The 17,613-nt window shown below is 27.4% G+C and overlaps 2 protein-coding genes across 4 annotated transcripts; one reads left to right on the forward strand and one right to left on the reverse strand.

The window, feature by feature from the left end:
* The first annotated feature begins 171 nt into the window (after window positions 1-171).
* LOC141529746 (uncharacterized) lies at window positions 172-1,314 on the forward strand. Its single transcript, XM_074246431.1, has 2 exons — window positions 172-202; window positions 675-1,314. Exons 1-2 carry the CDS (start codon window positions 179-181, stop codon window positions 1,245-1,247), a joined length of 597 nt encoding a protein of 198 aa, XP_074102532.1. The 5' UTR covers window positions 172-178; the 3' UTR covers window positions 1,248-1,314.
* Window positions 1,315-1,543: 229 nt separating this feature from the next.
* On the reverse strand, window positions 1,544-16,789 carry Nplp1 (Neuropeptide-like precursor 1). 3 transcript variants are annotated; one of them, XM_074246462.1, is made up of 5 exons: window positions 16,573-16,789; window positions 7,712-8,139; window positions 6,115-7,004; window positions 5,473-5,589; window positions 1,544-3,649 (listed from the first exon to the last, which is right to left on the reverse strand). In XM_074246462.1, the coding sequence occupies exons 1-5, from the start codon at window positions 16,651-16,653 to the stop codon at window positions 3,588-3,590; spliced, it is 1,578 nt and encodes a 525-aa protein (XP_074102563.1). In that variant the 5' UTR covers window positions 16,654-16,789; the 3' UTR covers window positions 1,544-3,587. The 3 variants fall into 3 exon arrangements, with proteins under 3 accessions (XP_074102563.1, XP_074102562.1, XP_074102564.1); XM_074246461.1 differs by having other exon boundaries at window positions 5,379-5,589; XM_074246463.1 differs by lacking the exon at window positions 5,473-5,589.
* Between the last annotated feature and the right edge of the window lie 824 nt (window positions 16,790-17,613).

Genomic DNA, 17,613 nt, shown 5'->3' on the forward strand with positions numbered 1-17,613 from the left:
TTTAGAAAAATCAATTATTTATAATTCTTATGATTATGATTGTCAATCTAATAAATAAATAAATACTTTAAGTAGTTGTTTGTTTTGAAATTTGATAAGGATTTTTTATTTTAAATTTTAGTATATAGCGTTTGGAAAATTATGGCTAAGTATCAGAAGAATTTTCTAGAGTCAAGAGATGAAATTACTTCTTGTAATCACTGTAAGTAATTTATTAATAACTAAAATATTAAATCAACTAATAAAAAAATTTTTTTAATATATCAATAAAATTAAATATTTTTTATCCATGCATTGCATTGCATTTTTGAAAAATACATAAAAAAATGAACAATTTAAAAAAAGAATTAATCATCACAAATTTAAGAAATTTTCAAAAAAATTTATAAATTAAAAAAGAAAAAAATTCAATATCACAATTTTTAAAAAAATTATATAATCCAAGATTCTACTGAGTATAATTCAAATTATACAAGATATTTTTTCGGATTATATCCAGTGTAATCTTACGCGGTATAACCAGAAAAATTACTAGGTCAAATTGGAGATTACACTGAGTATAATATAGGAGGATATGCAGTGTAATTTTGTTCTTTCCGTCGATTCGAGAAAAAAATAAATTTCGGATTTTTTTAAATAGTGATAGATTTAATTAATAAATTAACAAATTTCAGATTTCCGTTTGGAGTTTGGTAAATAGTGATATCATAAGCACTAATTCTAATGACGGGAACGGTAACTCAAAAAGCGTTGCAATAAATAACAATCAAGAGATACTCAACGTAGGAAACCAAGCAAACGTGAATCAGGGGAATGTAAACGGTTTGGTAGCAGTAAATGGCCAAATTCAACAGCAACAATTGGTAGGATTGGGTGGGCTGCTCGATCAAATAGGAACACTTTTGAACACCATATTGAATCAATTACTCCAGATCAATGTCATCTCGAACACGTTGAATCAAAATCAATTGCTATTGCCCTTATTGACAGAAGTAAGAACTATCCTACAGAATTTACTCAACAGTCTTTTAAATTCTAACCAGAATCCGTTGATACTACAAGTTAATAATTTGATAGCTCAATGTGGCAATGTTATTAATCTGATTAATCAAAAAAGCTTGTTTGGGGGTTTGTTGGGACAACTTTTGTCGCCTGTTGGGAATATTTTTGTTGGAGGCCCTCTTCAAATTGGTCTTGTACCTTCGCTGTTGTTACAAGTTATAAATATTTTGTCTAATTTACTGTAAAGGTAGAAAAAATGTTTATTTTCTTTAGTTAAATTTCAATAAAACTCTAAATCATCTAAAGTTGAAATAAAAATTTTTAATCCCATAATTGTGAAAAATTAATTATAAGTAGAGATTAAATAATTTGTCTATTTTTTTTTTAACTTTATAGGATTGATATAATTAATTAGAGAACTTTTTTATTTTTATGGTAAAATATTCTTATGAAAAAATAGAAAAATGTTTAAATATAGATTTAAAGATCTAGAGATCTTTCTATAAAAGGAAATCAATAAAAAATAATTTATAATTGCTCATTGATACTAAGATCATCTATTTTATTGAATCTATTAAATAAATAAAAATTATAAACATACAATATACATAAATAAATAATTAACAGATGCATATTAAATGAAATCATTAAATAATAAGTTTAAAGTGATAAATATTATTTTAAATAGTGCTAATAATTATTATCGAGTTTATTGTCATCAGATTAATGTTATTATTGTCAAGACATGATAGTCACACAGTTAATACATTTATAGATTTTTATATAATGTTAATATTAATAAATGTGTATGCATATATAGTTATATAGAAAGTTATTTATAAGTTTTTCAAAATAATCATCAATCTAGAGATTTATATTTTCTTTTTCTCTTGTTTCATTTTATATGTCATTCACAGCAATGATACCAAAATAATATTATACGAAAAATTCCAAGCTTTATCAATTACAACGACAATTCAGCCACCAAGAATTGTAGTTGTAATGATACAATATTATACGTAATAATATAATCTATACAATATTTGCACATCAACTTATCCTTTCATTTATTTTCTTCCACGAGCATTTTTTCCACATAAAAACAATTAGCGAGTCTAAGTATATCAAATAAGTAGAGTTTATTCTAAACTACTTATTTGAAAAAATCTACAATAGCCGAAAAAAATTGACATTTATGTTCTCCTTAAATATTAGTTTTTATAATCTATTGTTAGGCGATAAATTCATCGAGTTTATTAAAATTCTCGGTTTATCTAAACAGATCTTTGATTTTTATCGAACTTAAAGCATATTCGCATATTTTCAAATTTTACACTCGAATTATTTAAATTCGCAAGGAAAATTCATATGCAATTTTTTATTACAATAATAATAATGATAATAAAGATATGTCATTAATGATATATAAATTGATAGTTACAGTTACAATTGTAAGATGTTGAGACAATATTATAGTATTAAAAAGTCAACTGGTCATAAACTTTCTGATAAAAATATTTAAAAATAAAAATTTATTAAATTTCCATCTAAATTTTTTTTTCCATTAATTTTTCTCTGAATTATTGATTTCGAAATTTATTCAACAGATTTTTATGAATTTCCATTAAGAATTCGAATTCACAGAAATAGTCGCGGTACATGATTCAAGGATAAAGCCTCAGATCTTTAGCGTAAAAAAATCTTTCCAAGTATCGCTGTTTCAAAATTTTCCGCTTTGAGTAATTAAAATAAAATGATTATTCATTCGATTATTTTCTAAAAATAGTGAAATATTTTTTTCAATATGTTCACCTTTTTTTTTAAATATATTTTTCACGGAATACTCTGATTTGGAACATATGTTCACTGTAAATAATTTTCCGTAAGTTTATGACCTATTACCATAAAATAGCCATTTTTCTACAAATCCACTATTTTTTTATAATTTTAATAATTATCATTAATCATAGAATAGTTTAATTAAAATCGAAATAATTTTTTATTTAAAATCTTTGATAATGTTTAAATATAATTATACCATTAACCACGTACATGTAAAAATTTTTCCAACGATTTCACATACTCTTTAATCTATCATCATATCAGAGAACCCGCTCAATGCAATTGAATTTTTATATTTATTTTTATATATTATATATTCATTTAATAGTAAAATAAAATTATTTGTGGCTATAAGTTTCATATATATGACACTATTAATTACATTTTATTTTTGTTATTATTTTTATTTATGAATGATTAAATTCCCGATTTTTAACACCAACGCTTTATAAATAAATCAATGGCTATTTTTATCTACAGCAAAATATTTAATAGAAAATTTAAACAGCAATTGTTAGAAAATCTGATGAAAGTATTAGATTGAGCAATTGAAAATAAAAATTGAGCAATTAAAAAAACTTATTAAAAATGCAATAAAATTTTTATTTATTTATCATTTATAGAAGCGCGATAAATAATATCATCGGTGAAGGGTGATGATAGCTATTTTCTGAAGCCATATCGACAATAACCCTGGTAGTTCTGATAGTGCATGTCGCGGGTTCTCAGTCTTTTCCACGTGTCTAACGACCGAGTCGGCGTGTTGGGGGAGTTGTTGGTCGAGGGCCCATCTGAGGAATCCTGCCTGGAATTTCAAATCCAATATTAAAAATCTTCGTAAATAAAATTCTTTATAAGTGTAATAAAAATTAACAACTTTACTTAATAAATATCATAAAATATATAAACAGGAACATTTAACAATAAAATACAAAATACAGCGATTTAATAAAAACATTTATTAATTAAAAAAAATTATTGGTAATATTAATTAAAAATTAAGCAATTATTTATTGGTAAAAAACAATGTACCCATCTGCTGAATTTTTTAAATAATAATATTGATTGTAAGTAAGAGAGAAAAAAATTTAATATTGGAGTTTCTGCATTGCCAACTTGCGTCAAACTTACCTCAAGCGAATACAAGGCATATAGACTAGACAACAGATGGTACAGAGTGTATAGAGGTAGATAAAAAATAATTATGAGTTTCACAATAATAATTTAAAATTTTTAAAAGCTTCTACCCTGATAGCCACCTTACCTATAACTTACTGTCAATCTACGTCCGCAATTTGAAGCAAATTTGACGGAAAGAGTTGGCAAAGCGAGCGATTACCTATTAGTTACCTATAACTTACTCTGCAAATAGACGTCAAAACTTGCTGTACAAGTATTTCAGTCAAATTGTAGTAAAGTTGAAAGGAAATTTAACTACAAGTTTGATTGTTAACTTGTATTCAAGTTGCGGCCGTAGATTTCCGTCAATTTGCTTACAACTGTTGTTGAAAGAAGAATTACCGCCAACTTGATGTATAAATTAACCGTAACTGCTGGAAGTCAACACTTACTGAGAAAGCGCTGGCTATCAGGGTAAGTTTATAAAAAATATCCTGGCTTTTTTTTCTATAACTAATGTTTTAAAGCAGCCTTGTAAAATTTTTAGAATTTATTTTGATTTATTTCAGTAGTAAAATTGTAAAGTAAATTTTTATTTTGATAAAAATAATTTCAATTTATTTAATCAATAAATTTTAAATAGAATTTGTTAAATTTTTTATACTTAATTTTAAAAAATTTTTACAAGACTATTGATAATAATCAGTAAAAAAATAACATTTTGGACTACGACGACCACCCCTATTGCCCACTGAAAGGTGCTAAGGGAGAGGAAGATAACGACACAAACAGCCAGAGGATCTACGGTTAAGTTTTAATATTGAATTATTTAAAACGAGTAAAAATAATGAATAAATATAAAGGCTTAGAAAAAATTTATAGCGACGAAAGTGGTCTACAAATAGCTGATGATCGTGACAATCTAATTGCATCTAGGTCTTATATTTATATATAAAGTTAATGTTGATGAGTGAGAACACGGATTGGTCTACTGGTATTGACAATGATGGATCGAGAGATAAACAAATATGTACACATTTAGTCAGACATTGAAACACCTATCTAACTACCGTGTCGACTTCGTTGGACGTTTTTTAGTGGCCAACAGGTTGACGTTGATAGACGTATTGATAAACACAGTAAATATAATTGTATAAATTAATTATTTAGTTGGAGTAATAGAATAAGACAACTGATAGTTTTTATTGGAGAGAGAAAGAGAGAGAGTGGTGATTTAGCTTCTACTTGTGTGTTCTAGACATCGATAACGCACAGATCAAGATTAGGGTTTTATTGAATGTGATTTTATTTATACTATTTATAAAATGTATGTTTAACTGTATATAAGTGGTTTTACAACTGGACAATATGTGGTTAAGTGGGCGAACACGGTATGGAAAGCCTACTGGTCTGACCTGCCGACCAGATATCGCGGAGAGCGCGAAAATCGTGCTGCCCTGAAGGATGGTAGCCAACCGAGACGTGCCAGAGCGCCGATATGTCTCTTACTTGGTTGATACACTTCCTGATAATCCATCAGCGACTGATTTATTGATTTATCATCGTTTGTCCCATCGTCATTGTCATCCCCGTTTTCGTGCCGCTCCGAAGACTCAGAACCTGCTCCTAACATTTTATTTACCAATTTCACCAGGGTAATTATTATTGCACACCTCGAACGCTTTATCTTCGTCGTCTCCATAAAGTGATTTCAAATTAGTCTTTGTTTTTTTTTTAGAAAAAAAAATTTTTATCAAAAAAAATTTGTTCAGAAAATTATTTTTAATAGAAAAAAAAATTATGTTCCAAATTTTTCAAAAATAAGAATCATTTAATTTATTAATTATTATAATAATATTTAATTAAGTATTCAAAAAATTTATATAATTTTATTAAGACTAAAAAAATTTTTTCCACGTAAAAAATTAAAAAAATTTATCACAATTTTTTATAAAAGTCCACTCGAATTTTTCTTAAATTATATTTGTTATTTTATTTAAACACGTTCGAAGTGTGCATGTCTGAATGCTCCAAACTAATATTTTCTACTTCTGTCAATATTTGTAATTTGTAATCATTATTCAATAAATATCCATTACTTTGAATGAATATAAAAAAAAAAAGTTAAATAAATAAATAAATAAAACTTACCCATAAATCTTTTTTCAGCAATCGGATACCCAGCGATAAGTGCCTCCATAAAATCGTCATAATCTAACACATTAGTGTTTTGCATTACAGGCAGCGGATACTCTTCAGAATAATCAATTTGTCTTTTGTTGCGTGACTTATTTTTAGCGTCAACCAATTCGCTCTCCAAAATACTCTTATTTTTGTTAACCTTCAACCCCTTTCTCAATTTATTAAAATCAAGCTCATGATTATGATGATGATCCTCTGGGTGTTTTGCCAAGTCGATCCACTGCAAATTATCTAAATCGATCCTTGCTGCGCCCAACTCCTTTTCGTTCAAAGAACGGCTGTGCCGCGACTGCGGTAAGTTCCAGTCGCGGGCCAAGGTTCCAATATTGCGTTTAACGTAATTATACAGCCCGTTTCTAGCTAACGAAGCGATATTTCTCTTGTTGTAGATGTAAGGGTAGCCGCCTGATTTAACGAGTGCGCCAAGGTACCGTTTCCCCATGGGCAGCATTGAGTCGCGAGCGAGGGCCCCGATGTTCCGTTTCCCTTGATAAGAAGGTACTATGTACACGCGTCCCAGTGAACCGATGTTTCGCTTGTTGCCCTTCGGGAGCAATCTGTCCCGTGCGAGCATTGCGATGTTACGTTTGTTGCTGTTTGAAGATGACTCCTGGGAGTCTGAATCTGAGGATGCCCTGTTTCTTCGCCCTGACGGCAATGCATAGTCACGAGCCAGAGCTCCGACGTTACGTTTTGCGTTGTGGAAATCACGTGACAGCGATTCGATGTCTATGTCTCCACTCGGGAGGGTGTAGGCGGTTATTATCGATTCTGCGCTTTTTCCCAATTCTTCAGGTGTGTGTCCGGCGTACATTTTTAATATTTCTTCTGCAGTCATACTTTAAAATTTAAATAATTATATTTATTATTGTATCCAAAATTTATAGATAAATATTTTTTTGACTTAATGATGGAAGATTTTTTATTTTATTTGCATTGAAAAAAAAAAAATTTAATTGATTCAAGAGAAAGAATCTTGAACCAAGGAAATAATTTTGAAGAGTTTCATCATCTTGAATAAAACAGAAAATTTTTCAACTGAGAAAAGAGTTAAAAAATTTATTTGCTTAATCTAAGATTATCAAACTATTCAAAATAATTTTCTTGTTTAAAAATTTCTTGTCTTAAATTGAGTTAATTTTTTTTTTCTCAGTATGGTACAAAATTAATTTCTTAAGAAAATAATTAATTGATAAAAATCAAAATTTGCTAGTGTTTCAAAATTATATTTAAATAACTTCTGCTAAATTTAAATAAAAAGTTTACATGACGTGAAAATTCCTCTATGACATTTCAGCACATAGTTCTGATTTATATATAAGAAACTACCGGACGGAAGTCTAGGAATTTCTATCAACATTTTTATTGAATTTTTATACACATGAATTTTTCCGAGACAAAAAAATTTAAAAATTATTATTATCATTGTTCATAAAAGTTAGAAACGCTTGGAATTCAAAAATGAAATTATATTCGATATTAAATCGATTAAACTTCAGAGCTACATTGTATAAAATTGAAATATTTAATTAGAAAAAATATTCACCTAGACTGACTCCGTTTTTCATCATCATCAACATCGTCCTCTTGATAACGTTCCTGAATAGAAGCGGGCAAGTCGTCATTCTTGGCAAGAGTTGCAATACTCCTCTTCTCAGCTTCAAAACTAGTATAATCGTGTTCCGAGTCCTCGACCATTCTCTGTGCCCGCTCGATTACACTCAAGTGAGCACGCATTGTCGGATCACTGAATATTTCATAGTAAACTTCCGCGGGCAAACATATTTTAGTGTCGTCGCTCGTGTCCTCTGTGCTCAGAGCTTTCAAATGCATAAAGTCGTTCCTTCCATCCTGTATTATGCGCGCGGATCGAGAATATGCTGCCAAGTTTGAGCTAACTTCCGGCAGTCGAAGAAATGCTAGAAACGTTTTCCGTGGCAAGCACTGCGTGTCTTCTTCTTCTTGACATGTTACCTGCAATATATCAATCAACATTTAAGACCTTTAAACCTAAAATTGGATTAAAATTTTTATTATTGAAAATACAAATTATAAAATGACTTTTTTCAATTAAATTTGATATTAAAAATTTATATTTTAGAAAAATAATAACAAACATTTTAACTGATAATTAAATTAATGATTTATTTTTAAAGTTTAATTTTTTTTATATTAGAAAAAAAATACTACTATTAGATTTAATTTAAATCTTTTTTTTTTTAATAATTACAAAGACCAAATTTATAATTTAATTAAAAAACTACAAATATAATCGAACAAATCGAGTTACTTAAAATAACTCGATTTAATGAAAGTAATTTTAAATAGTTTATTGGTTCTATATATAATTTGGTTCTATATAATTTTGTCCTGCCTCATCTATTAAATTTTTGATAATTGTTTCTAAAATTTAATTAAAGCTACTCAATGATGTATATTATAATTCAAAATATTAAAAAATCGTCCAACCAAAATTTCTTTAATCATACTTTTAAACTCATATAAAAATAATTCTGTCTAGTAATAATTATTTAAAATCATCTTCTTAATAATCAACTCAATACTAATACCCAATTTATTTAATTAATCAATAATTAATCCTTTGTCGTTAGTAGCGCAAGCCCACCCACGGAAGAAACTCATGATTAACGACTACCGCGAATTCGAAGCGCAAATAATATTAGGTAGCTTACACCTACTTGTAAAACCCACGAAATACAAATTAAATAAAAGATTAAGCACTCGCTGTCGTATAGAAACTACACGTAGGAGGCTAATTGCTTCCGTACTACTACTACCGGGAAAGCTCAATTAATTATCGTTTACTTTCTGTATCACGACATAAAACTTGATATCATAAAATTAACAATAAAAATAAAAACATAATTATTAATTTATGGATTTAATGTTTACTCTTAACAATTCATTAGTTTCTCACAAAAGAAATAAAATTTCTTCAGCTGAACAAAGCAGCTCAAAATTAGTGACACCGACAGTACATGGCAATGACGCGAACCCAATTAATTGCCCACAACTAATTACTATCCTAATTTAGATTCGTGTCATACCCTCTTAGTATTCTCTAAATAAACTTCACTAAATTTTACACGTTCCAACAGTTCTATTTACCATTTTACTTTATATGATATTCCAAGTGGGTTGTAGCCCACTATTTTAATGTCATGCTTTTGTATTCGGACATATATATATATCCCGAAGTATATATTTAACTGTATATATGCTTTAATGTAGAATAAAAATCATTAATTCCACTTAATTAATACCACTTAATTCGATAGTTGTTTAGTCGTTTTGATTTTCAAGCGCAAAAAGGTAAATAAATTCGCGAATGCTCAAATGCTGTTTATATGATAACTCATTACGGGATAAAGGTCACGCAATTAATTTATAATAGAGTGTGTCATGAGATAAATGACAAAACCTTGTCTCATTAAATTTAATCACAGTGTAAGAGCATTTAATTACGGCATTTAAAATAATCCACCGCAAAAAATTATTAATTCAATTAAATAATCATTTTACTTTAATAAAAAAAAATAAAGAAAGAAATATTCGATTTTTTTTAATTTTTTAAATAAGATCGAAAATTACGATCTTATTTGTTACGAGAAAAATTTATTTTTATCAATTTAAATTTAATCAAAATTCACATAAATGAATTTTAATCAAATAAAAATCAACTGTCAATAAATATTGTCAAAGAAATTAAATTATAAATTGAAAGACACCCGATTACATTTGACATTTTCCCTCCCATATTGTATGTATATGCCCACGTATGTATAAGAAGGAAGGAATTCTCTTTCCCACGTATATACTTTTTATTTCCAATAAAATGAATTCCAATGTCAAGCTGTTCAGTCTCCAAAAAAACAATAAAATCTAATAAGTAAAAAGGTATCTTATTTAATATGTATCAAACCGCCGGAGAGTATAATCGTTTCTTTTCTCAATTTACTGGGCCTTCATCCATTAATTTATCGCAGAGCTAAATATTTTTCCCTATTTTTTTTTTTTTTTTTTTCGTTAAAAAATAGTCTACTATTATTTTATTATTTAGTCGCAAGTTCACTTTTTCGCATCAACGGTTGCCAAGTCCGCGAATCACTTGAATCGTGACGACGACAAGAAGCAATATAAAATATAAAATGGTTTTATACTTGGAAAAAAATTCTACCCAGTCCTGCAATATAAATTAGATAGTTTTTTATGAACAATAAATTATAGAATTTAATATTATTATTGCAATTGTTAGCTAATAAAACATAAATATTTCTCTGAGGATTCAATTTGTTGAAATGAATAAAAAATTTTCTTTGCCGGCATTGATAAAGACTGTATTTTAAACATTTGTCGAGCGTCATTCTCATTTCAATTCATATAAAATTATATATTTTGTATGAAAAGAAAAAAATATATGTTGATGGATAAAAAGTCATCTGGAAATTCCACGAGAAATTTATATTGAATGAATTTATTGAACTGTTAAAATAAAAGGGTTCTTTTGTATTTTATGATACACGCAAATATTCAGATTAAAAATTACACAAATTTTATTTTATTTCATTTTTAGTTGTCGATAATAAATTCAATAAAATGGATACGGTTCCAAGAGAATTAAGGAAAAATCATGAGGAAAATACTTAGTTTTATTTATCTCAAGAGCGCGTAATTTTTATTTTTATTTATATAAGCCGGGTATAGTCGTTTTTATTTTATGAAGGATTAGAGTTATAAGAGTAAATTCCGTAACAAGTAAAATGTAGCTCTTAAAAAAGGATTACAAGCTCCGTGTTATGAGACGTGAAATTAGAGGAAATAATTAGTGGTAGAAGACAAATTAATTTTGAATTTACAACTCCCAACGCAGACTTTAGGGTTTTTGGCTCTGGAATTACCGGACTTTAGTTTTATTTTCTGACCTTTAATAAAATAAATATTTTCATGTTTAAAATTTAATATTAACAAAAATAATAAATGAGAAAATTTAATTAGATAATTATGTCAGTAGGATAATAGAAATTGTAAAAAATGATAATGAAAAAATAAAATAAAAGTGAAGTTAATAATGCAGAATGTTAAATTATTTGTCACGTGAGTTTATAACCTACACTACAAAAACACTCGTACTAATACAATAATAATCTAAATTATTATCCGAATGTATACAAGTGTAATATATATGTAACATGTACACCGAGGATTTTAATTCATCCCACGCGTTCTGGTACGGCGGAGTTCCTCGTGATTTATGAAACCCGAAAAGCTCCGGATCTTTCGACTAAACGGATAAGCTTTCGTGAATGACGAATCGTTACACGGTTAAACATACACAAACAAAATTTACATATATATGGAGGAAAAGAGGAAGCTGCTTCATATTCCGCTGCAATAGTGTAAACTAAACACGTAGATGATTTTGCACGAACCATATGTTGCTGAATTTCACGTTCAGTAATAAATTACCCGTCTTCGCATGACATCCGACTATCATTTCTGACATGTTTACAAATATTGAATAACTATTTATAATTCCTTTTAATGTTTTTTTTTTTTTTTTTAAATAATGGATCGAGATATAATCTGTAGTTTTTATATTTCCCAGCGAAAAAATAAGTTGGTGCTTGAACAGTATTTAGTAATGTGAGTTGAAAAAGTAAAATCCCAGAAATGAATGCTAAAGTATTCTTTGCGTTTTTTTTTTTTTAGTTCAACGCAAATAGCAAAACAATTTGGGTATAACAAGAAACATTTAAATGAAATAAAATTGTGTTAGTCAAGTTTAATATTGTATTGTAAAGAAGCGTGTTGTTAATACATACTACTACGTGAAGAGAATACTCACAATCTTGCGAAACAACGCTTAATGGACATACATTGTAAAACAATATTGTCATGGAATACAATTAATAGAATGGTTCTTTTTTAATTTGTGTCTTTTTGTTGTCACGTTGATTTTATTTTGTTTGGTTCATTAATTAAACTTATATTTTTATTCTAACAAAAAATGTTGCATTGTTTCAATTGCTTCAATAATTTATTAAATTATAATATGACTCATTTTTTATATGCAGCGCAAGGTGACACAGAAAGTCAAAATTGAAATATGTTTGAAATATTCAAAAATTTTAAATGTAAAATTATGTTGTAATATTTTTTTATATTTTTTGGCGCTTTCAGAATATCAATAGAAAGAGATTTTTTTTTTTATCTATGTAGATGAGAAAAATGTCAGAAGCCCAAGCCTCTAGAGCAGAATACCCTTCTTAGAAAAATTAATTGACAGTATTGTCCGAATCAGAAATATATACTATTGATCAACTGTACTGATGATTAAGGAGACTTTTTTTCACAATAACTACAAGAACCATTAGATTCAGTAGACCGTTAAGAATAACGTTTTATATGGAATTTATTGTCGATATCACATCGACATTATTATCATTCTACTAAAAGTTCTACTTCTTGATTTCCTGGAAAAAAAATGCGGAAAAATTATCTCTGATTTTTTCGTCCGAAAAAAAAATATCACTATCTTAACAAATTTTTTAATTATCTAATTTTGATTATAAATCATAATTATAGGTATAATTAAATATCTTGGAGAAAAAATGTCTCATTTTTCCTTGTTACAATTTTATGGAGCAATTTTTTTTATTATAAATTCTCTTTCTTTTTTTAGTTTATTATTGATCAAAGTAAAGTGAAAGCTTTACAATTAATATTTTATGAAAGAACCAATTGACGATAGAGAGTAGGCGAAAGTATTATGAACATTCTTACATTACAACACTTCACAAAGTTATAATGATGCACGTCAAGAATCATTTGACAATAAATGTCACTTTAAAATTTTTTCTATTGTTAAAATAAGATCAAAGAATAATAAACTATTAAAATGCTCTCTGCGAAATAAATTGACGATATAAAATATATACAAAAAAAAAAAGAATAAAAAACAGCATCAGGTATTTTATTCTCGGTATTTTTCATATTTTATAATATTTAGTTATAATCGATAGATGCTAGATCATCGAGAAATCAAGGATTTTAATTATATTAAATTCATGCGATAATTGACAGCGACATAATGGGTATAAGTACGTCTTGGAGGTAAAAAAAAAATAACTTCTGTTATTCATCGCGTTATTCAATACTTCATTTTTTCCGCTTGAACAAGCTTCAACTACACAACTGCAATCAGATATCAAATTGCTATTCAGAATTATTTTTCCGATGATTAAGATTCAATTAAAAATGCATTAAAATTTTCTTTAAAAAAATGATTTTCAAATTTATATCTGAAAAAAAAAATTTAATTAAAACACTAGAAGCAATAAAAAATCTTTAAGACTGTTAGAGTTAATAAAACTACTGTATATTATGAGTAATATATAGATGTGTTCATGAACGCGGTTGATAAAGGCAGCCGCACGATGTCTATATCCTCATCGAAGAGCATTGTTTATGAAAGTACACTAGCATTTAATGTATATTCAGAAGGAGCTTGCAAGAAAAGCTTTTACCTCACAGTATCTTTTGTTCGACGAATTGTCAGTCTAGATATCGCCTGTCACTTCCAACGCAGATACAAGCTACAACCGGTTAAATTTATTCGTATATATATCCTCAATACCATCTAATCAAATATTAAATTAAATTCCATTTACAAACTAATAAAATATATTAATATTGTCTATTTAAATTATAAACAATTGTCGCTTTTTAATTTTACTAATTTTTCAAAATTAGCTTGATATTCGAATGTTTAATGTCGATAGTTCAATTTAATAATAATTTATTGTTTAAATTTATCACATTGAAAAAGTTAACTGACGTGATTGTGAACTTTTATTTTTTTTTCAGTCTAAAATTAAACTTTCGTAGATAGTTTGGTAATTTCATTTAAAATCCACTTTAGTACCTAATAAAATATCGATGATTGGCCGATAGAAAATTTTCAGAAAAGGTGATATTACACTGTTAGACAATATACTGCCTTGTTAATGGGATCACAAAGAATAATTTTAACAATTTTCATTAAATGCCTCATAACTTAAAAAATATCCTGAAATCGTTGGGTATTTTTAAAGAGGATAAACTTGAAGAAAAAAAAATGAACAAGTAATTACTGTTTAATATAGACCTTTTGTCCGTTACATATACTTAGATGCTTCCATAATCGGTTTAGTATCGAGCAAAAGAGTCTTTTAATATGGATTTTTTATCAATTGTCGTAAAAAATTAAAAATTTATAGTAAATTATTGAGTTAATTTTTATTATCGAGGTTACGGAAAGAGTTTTAAAAGACTCGGTAATAATTAATTTCAAGTTAACTTGTTAAGCTCAGTATAAAAGAAATCTGAGAGAGTAATAAATGTTACAGGATGGTATAAGTATATATATGTGTACAAATATCACTTGTAAGGTAATATAAGTGTAAGTATAATGGAAGTTTGTGATAAAGAAAGAAGCGATTAAATGTTTAAGAGTTTTAGTTTTGAGATTATTAATGTTTTTTGTTAAATTTAGCTTGACGAAGGAGATCCATCCGCCTGTATTTAAGAGAGCTTTTTAAGTAGAAAGATGTGTAAGTGTACTTTGCCGGATACACAAAACCCTCAGCTCATCAAAGCGCTAGGATCGACAGCTTGAAAGACAAGCAACAGGTCTCGACGTCAATTGAATTCTTTTGGAGTCGCTTCTACGTTCCGAAGGATTCATGAGATTTTGTGCATTTATATGAATTTTTTTTTTTTTGAAGAATTTACCCTTTGTTTTTGTAATTTTAATTAATCGTTTTGTAGAGAGAAAATTACTGAATTTATGTAACCTCTGTTTTTTTTTTCTACACTTTGTAGTACATATGAATATTCATAAAAAATTAATTTAATTAAAGAAAATTTTAATTTTTTAAATCATTTAAAATTCTAAAAATATTTTTGAACGTTAAACAGTGAATAAGATAAAGCAATTGTTACTTCATGAGTGCTTTTAATAGTTCTCTAAGAGAATTCTAGGTTTGCATGACGTTTATGATACTGTAAGAGGGGAATTCTTGAGAAGTTTAGATAACAGCGGAATGTTGATCTCGCTTAGAATGTTTACGGTGTAAAAATAAAAAAGCATAGCTGCAATTAATTTATAAATTCAACTATACGGAACAAAATAATATGTAAGGTGTTTGTCTATTTAGGGAATAAAATCTAAAATAATAGATTTTTCGTGCTATTGAAAGGATCTGAGTATTTATAATGATCGAGAAGAAGCGTAGGATTTAGAGAACCGAAATAATGATGGGTGGATTTGCCGTATTTGTGTTTTCATCGACAGTTATTTTGGACTCGATTCAAAAGGAGATTTATTCCTGAATGAATTGGACAATATGATTGTCAACGAATAGGAATAGAAGTACAATAAAAGGTATAATTTATATATATGATGGAAATGAATTTCAAATAAATCCTCGACTAAAATAAGGAATTTTTCTCAGTAAATAACTCAACTATCAATGACGTCAGATCATTTCGGAGTTTTATCAAATCCCTTGAATGTCACCGGTAAAAGGATACATAATCCACATCCAAGCGCTTCGATAACCAGCCAAATGTATGTCCATCAAAGTGCCTTTGCATAAAATATTCTATTTTCTTTACTTTCAATATCATTTTATATTAAAATTCTTCGATATAAATAAAATGAAAAAGTAATTTTATTAATGAATTTTCATACCTCGAGAATTGAAAAAAAATTTTAATTTAATTTTAATTTTAATTTATTATTAATGATAGAAATTTTAATTCATTAAAAATTTTTAATTTATGGTAATTAATAATTGAAAGAAGAATTTAGTTTTTTTTTTTTAATTGCAACTCAAATGTCATTAGACAGAATGAAAAACCATTGAAAATATGAAACTGTCTGCGGCAGACGATGCATATATAAAACTAGCAGAAAACGTACACGTCGATTCTGGTAAAAGACACAATTTTAATTACGTCGCACATAAACTTTTCTCGCTTTGCTTTACATATTTTTATACATATCCAGCTATTAATAATCTTTTGTTATACTTACATATTACACAAGTATTTATACAACAAATAAATTCAATTTATATTTTATAAATAACTTTTATAAATTTAGACTACGGAAAAAACTTTTTGTAATGCAAAAATAAATTTATTATAAAGTGCAATGTTTTAAAAAAGTTTCTAGACTATTTTTTAACTTTGAAATTTTTATAATTTATAAAATAAATAAAAATAATAAAACATGCAAATTTTAAATTAAAAAAGTTACTTTTAAATAATGAAAATTTATTTAATAAGTAAGAAAGAATGCAAAAAATTAAATTAATAAAAATAATTTAAGAAATTACTTACCAAAGGTATCTGAAGTTGATCAACGACAATTGCAAGAAAAATAAGCAATAAACTCGTAGAGCGTCTTCTAATTAGCATCATCTTGAAACGAAAAAAAAAAATTATTTATAAATAAAATTATTTTTTTATTTTTTTCAGACTCAAATTTTTTTCTCTATGAATAGAGTTATTTATTTATTTATGATTGATAATTTTAATAAATAATTATAAACCCGGAGATGTGACTTTCCGATTGTGAATAGCTGTTGGAGTTCGGTTGGCGCCCTTATATAGTGCGCGGTTTGATACCCGCGCAGGCGTTTGCATTTTATGTCTGTGGATAGCATAAAACGCACACATAATCTCAAATATAAAACTAAACACATAGATAAATGTATAGAATATATATCTCTCTTTCGGGCACTTTGCACAAGGTGTAAGTACACACACGGTTCTCCATTTCGAGCCAATTGCTCCCAAAACGTCCTATGAATGAGGTGAAAAAATAAAAGTATAAAAATATATTGTAAATAGAGATAAAAATAGAATCCAAAACTGCGAAATTTAAAGGACTTTATTGCCCAGAGCTTTTTACGAAGCTATTCTGTTGAATGCATTATTAACCCTCAAGTTAACCATGTACGATATACGAGCTACGCACACATAATTGGGTTCTCCATAGCCGATGTGGATGTCGACTTTTTTCTCCAACCCACCTCAACTGTAGTCCAACAGCGTAATTTAATTTATTAATTTTTATTCCATTTACAAGCTTTAGAAAATATTCCTCGCGGCTTAATTGGTTGTGATGTAACATAGCTGAACTCAAAATTATATTCGACATTTTCTTAATTATGCAAGTATTTTATTCCATTTCATTCTAATCAAATTTGCGATGGAATGAAAAAATTTAACAGATAGATTTTTTTAGTAGAAATAAATTGAAGAATTTTTGTTTAAAACAATTCGAATAATGGGTCATTTTTTTTTTTTTTTATTAAATTATTAATTTTTCATAAAAATTTTAACGTAAATATTTGGCCCTCACCTTGATATTTAAAT

This window comes from Cotesia typhae, unplaced genomic scaffold (genome assembly GCF_013202065.1).
Source record: "Cotesia typhae breed Kobodo isofemale line unplaced genomic scaffold, CoteBio_Ctyphae contig_48, whole genome shotgun sequence".
In the NCBI taxonomy this organism is placed as follows: domain Eukaryota; kingdom Metazoa; phylum Arthropoda; class Insecta; order Hymenoptera; family Braconidae; genus Cotesia; species Cotesia typhae.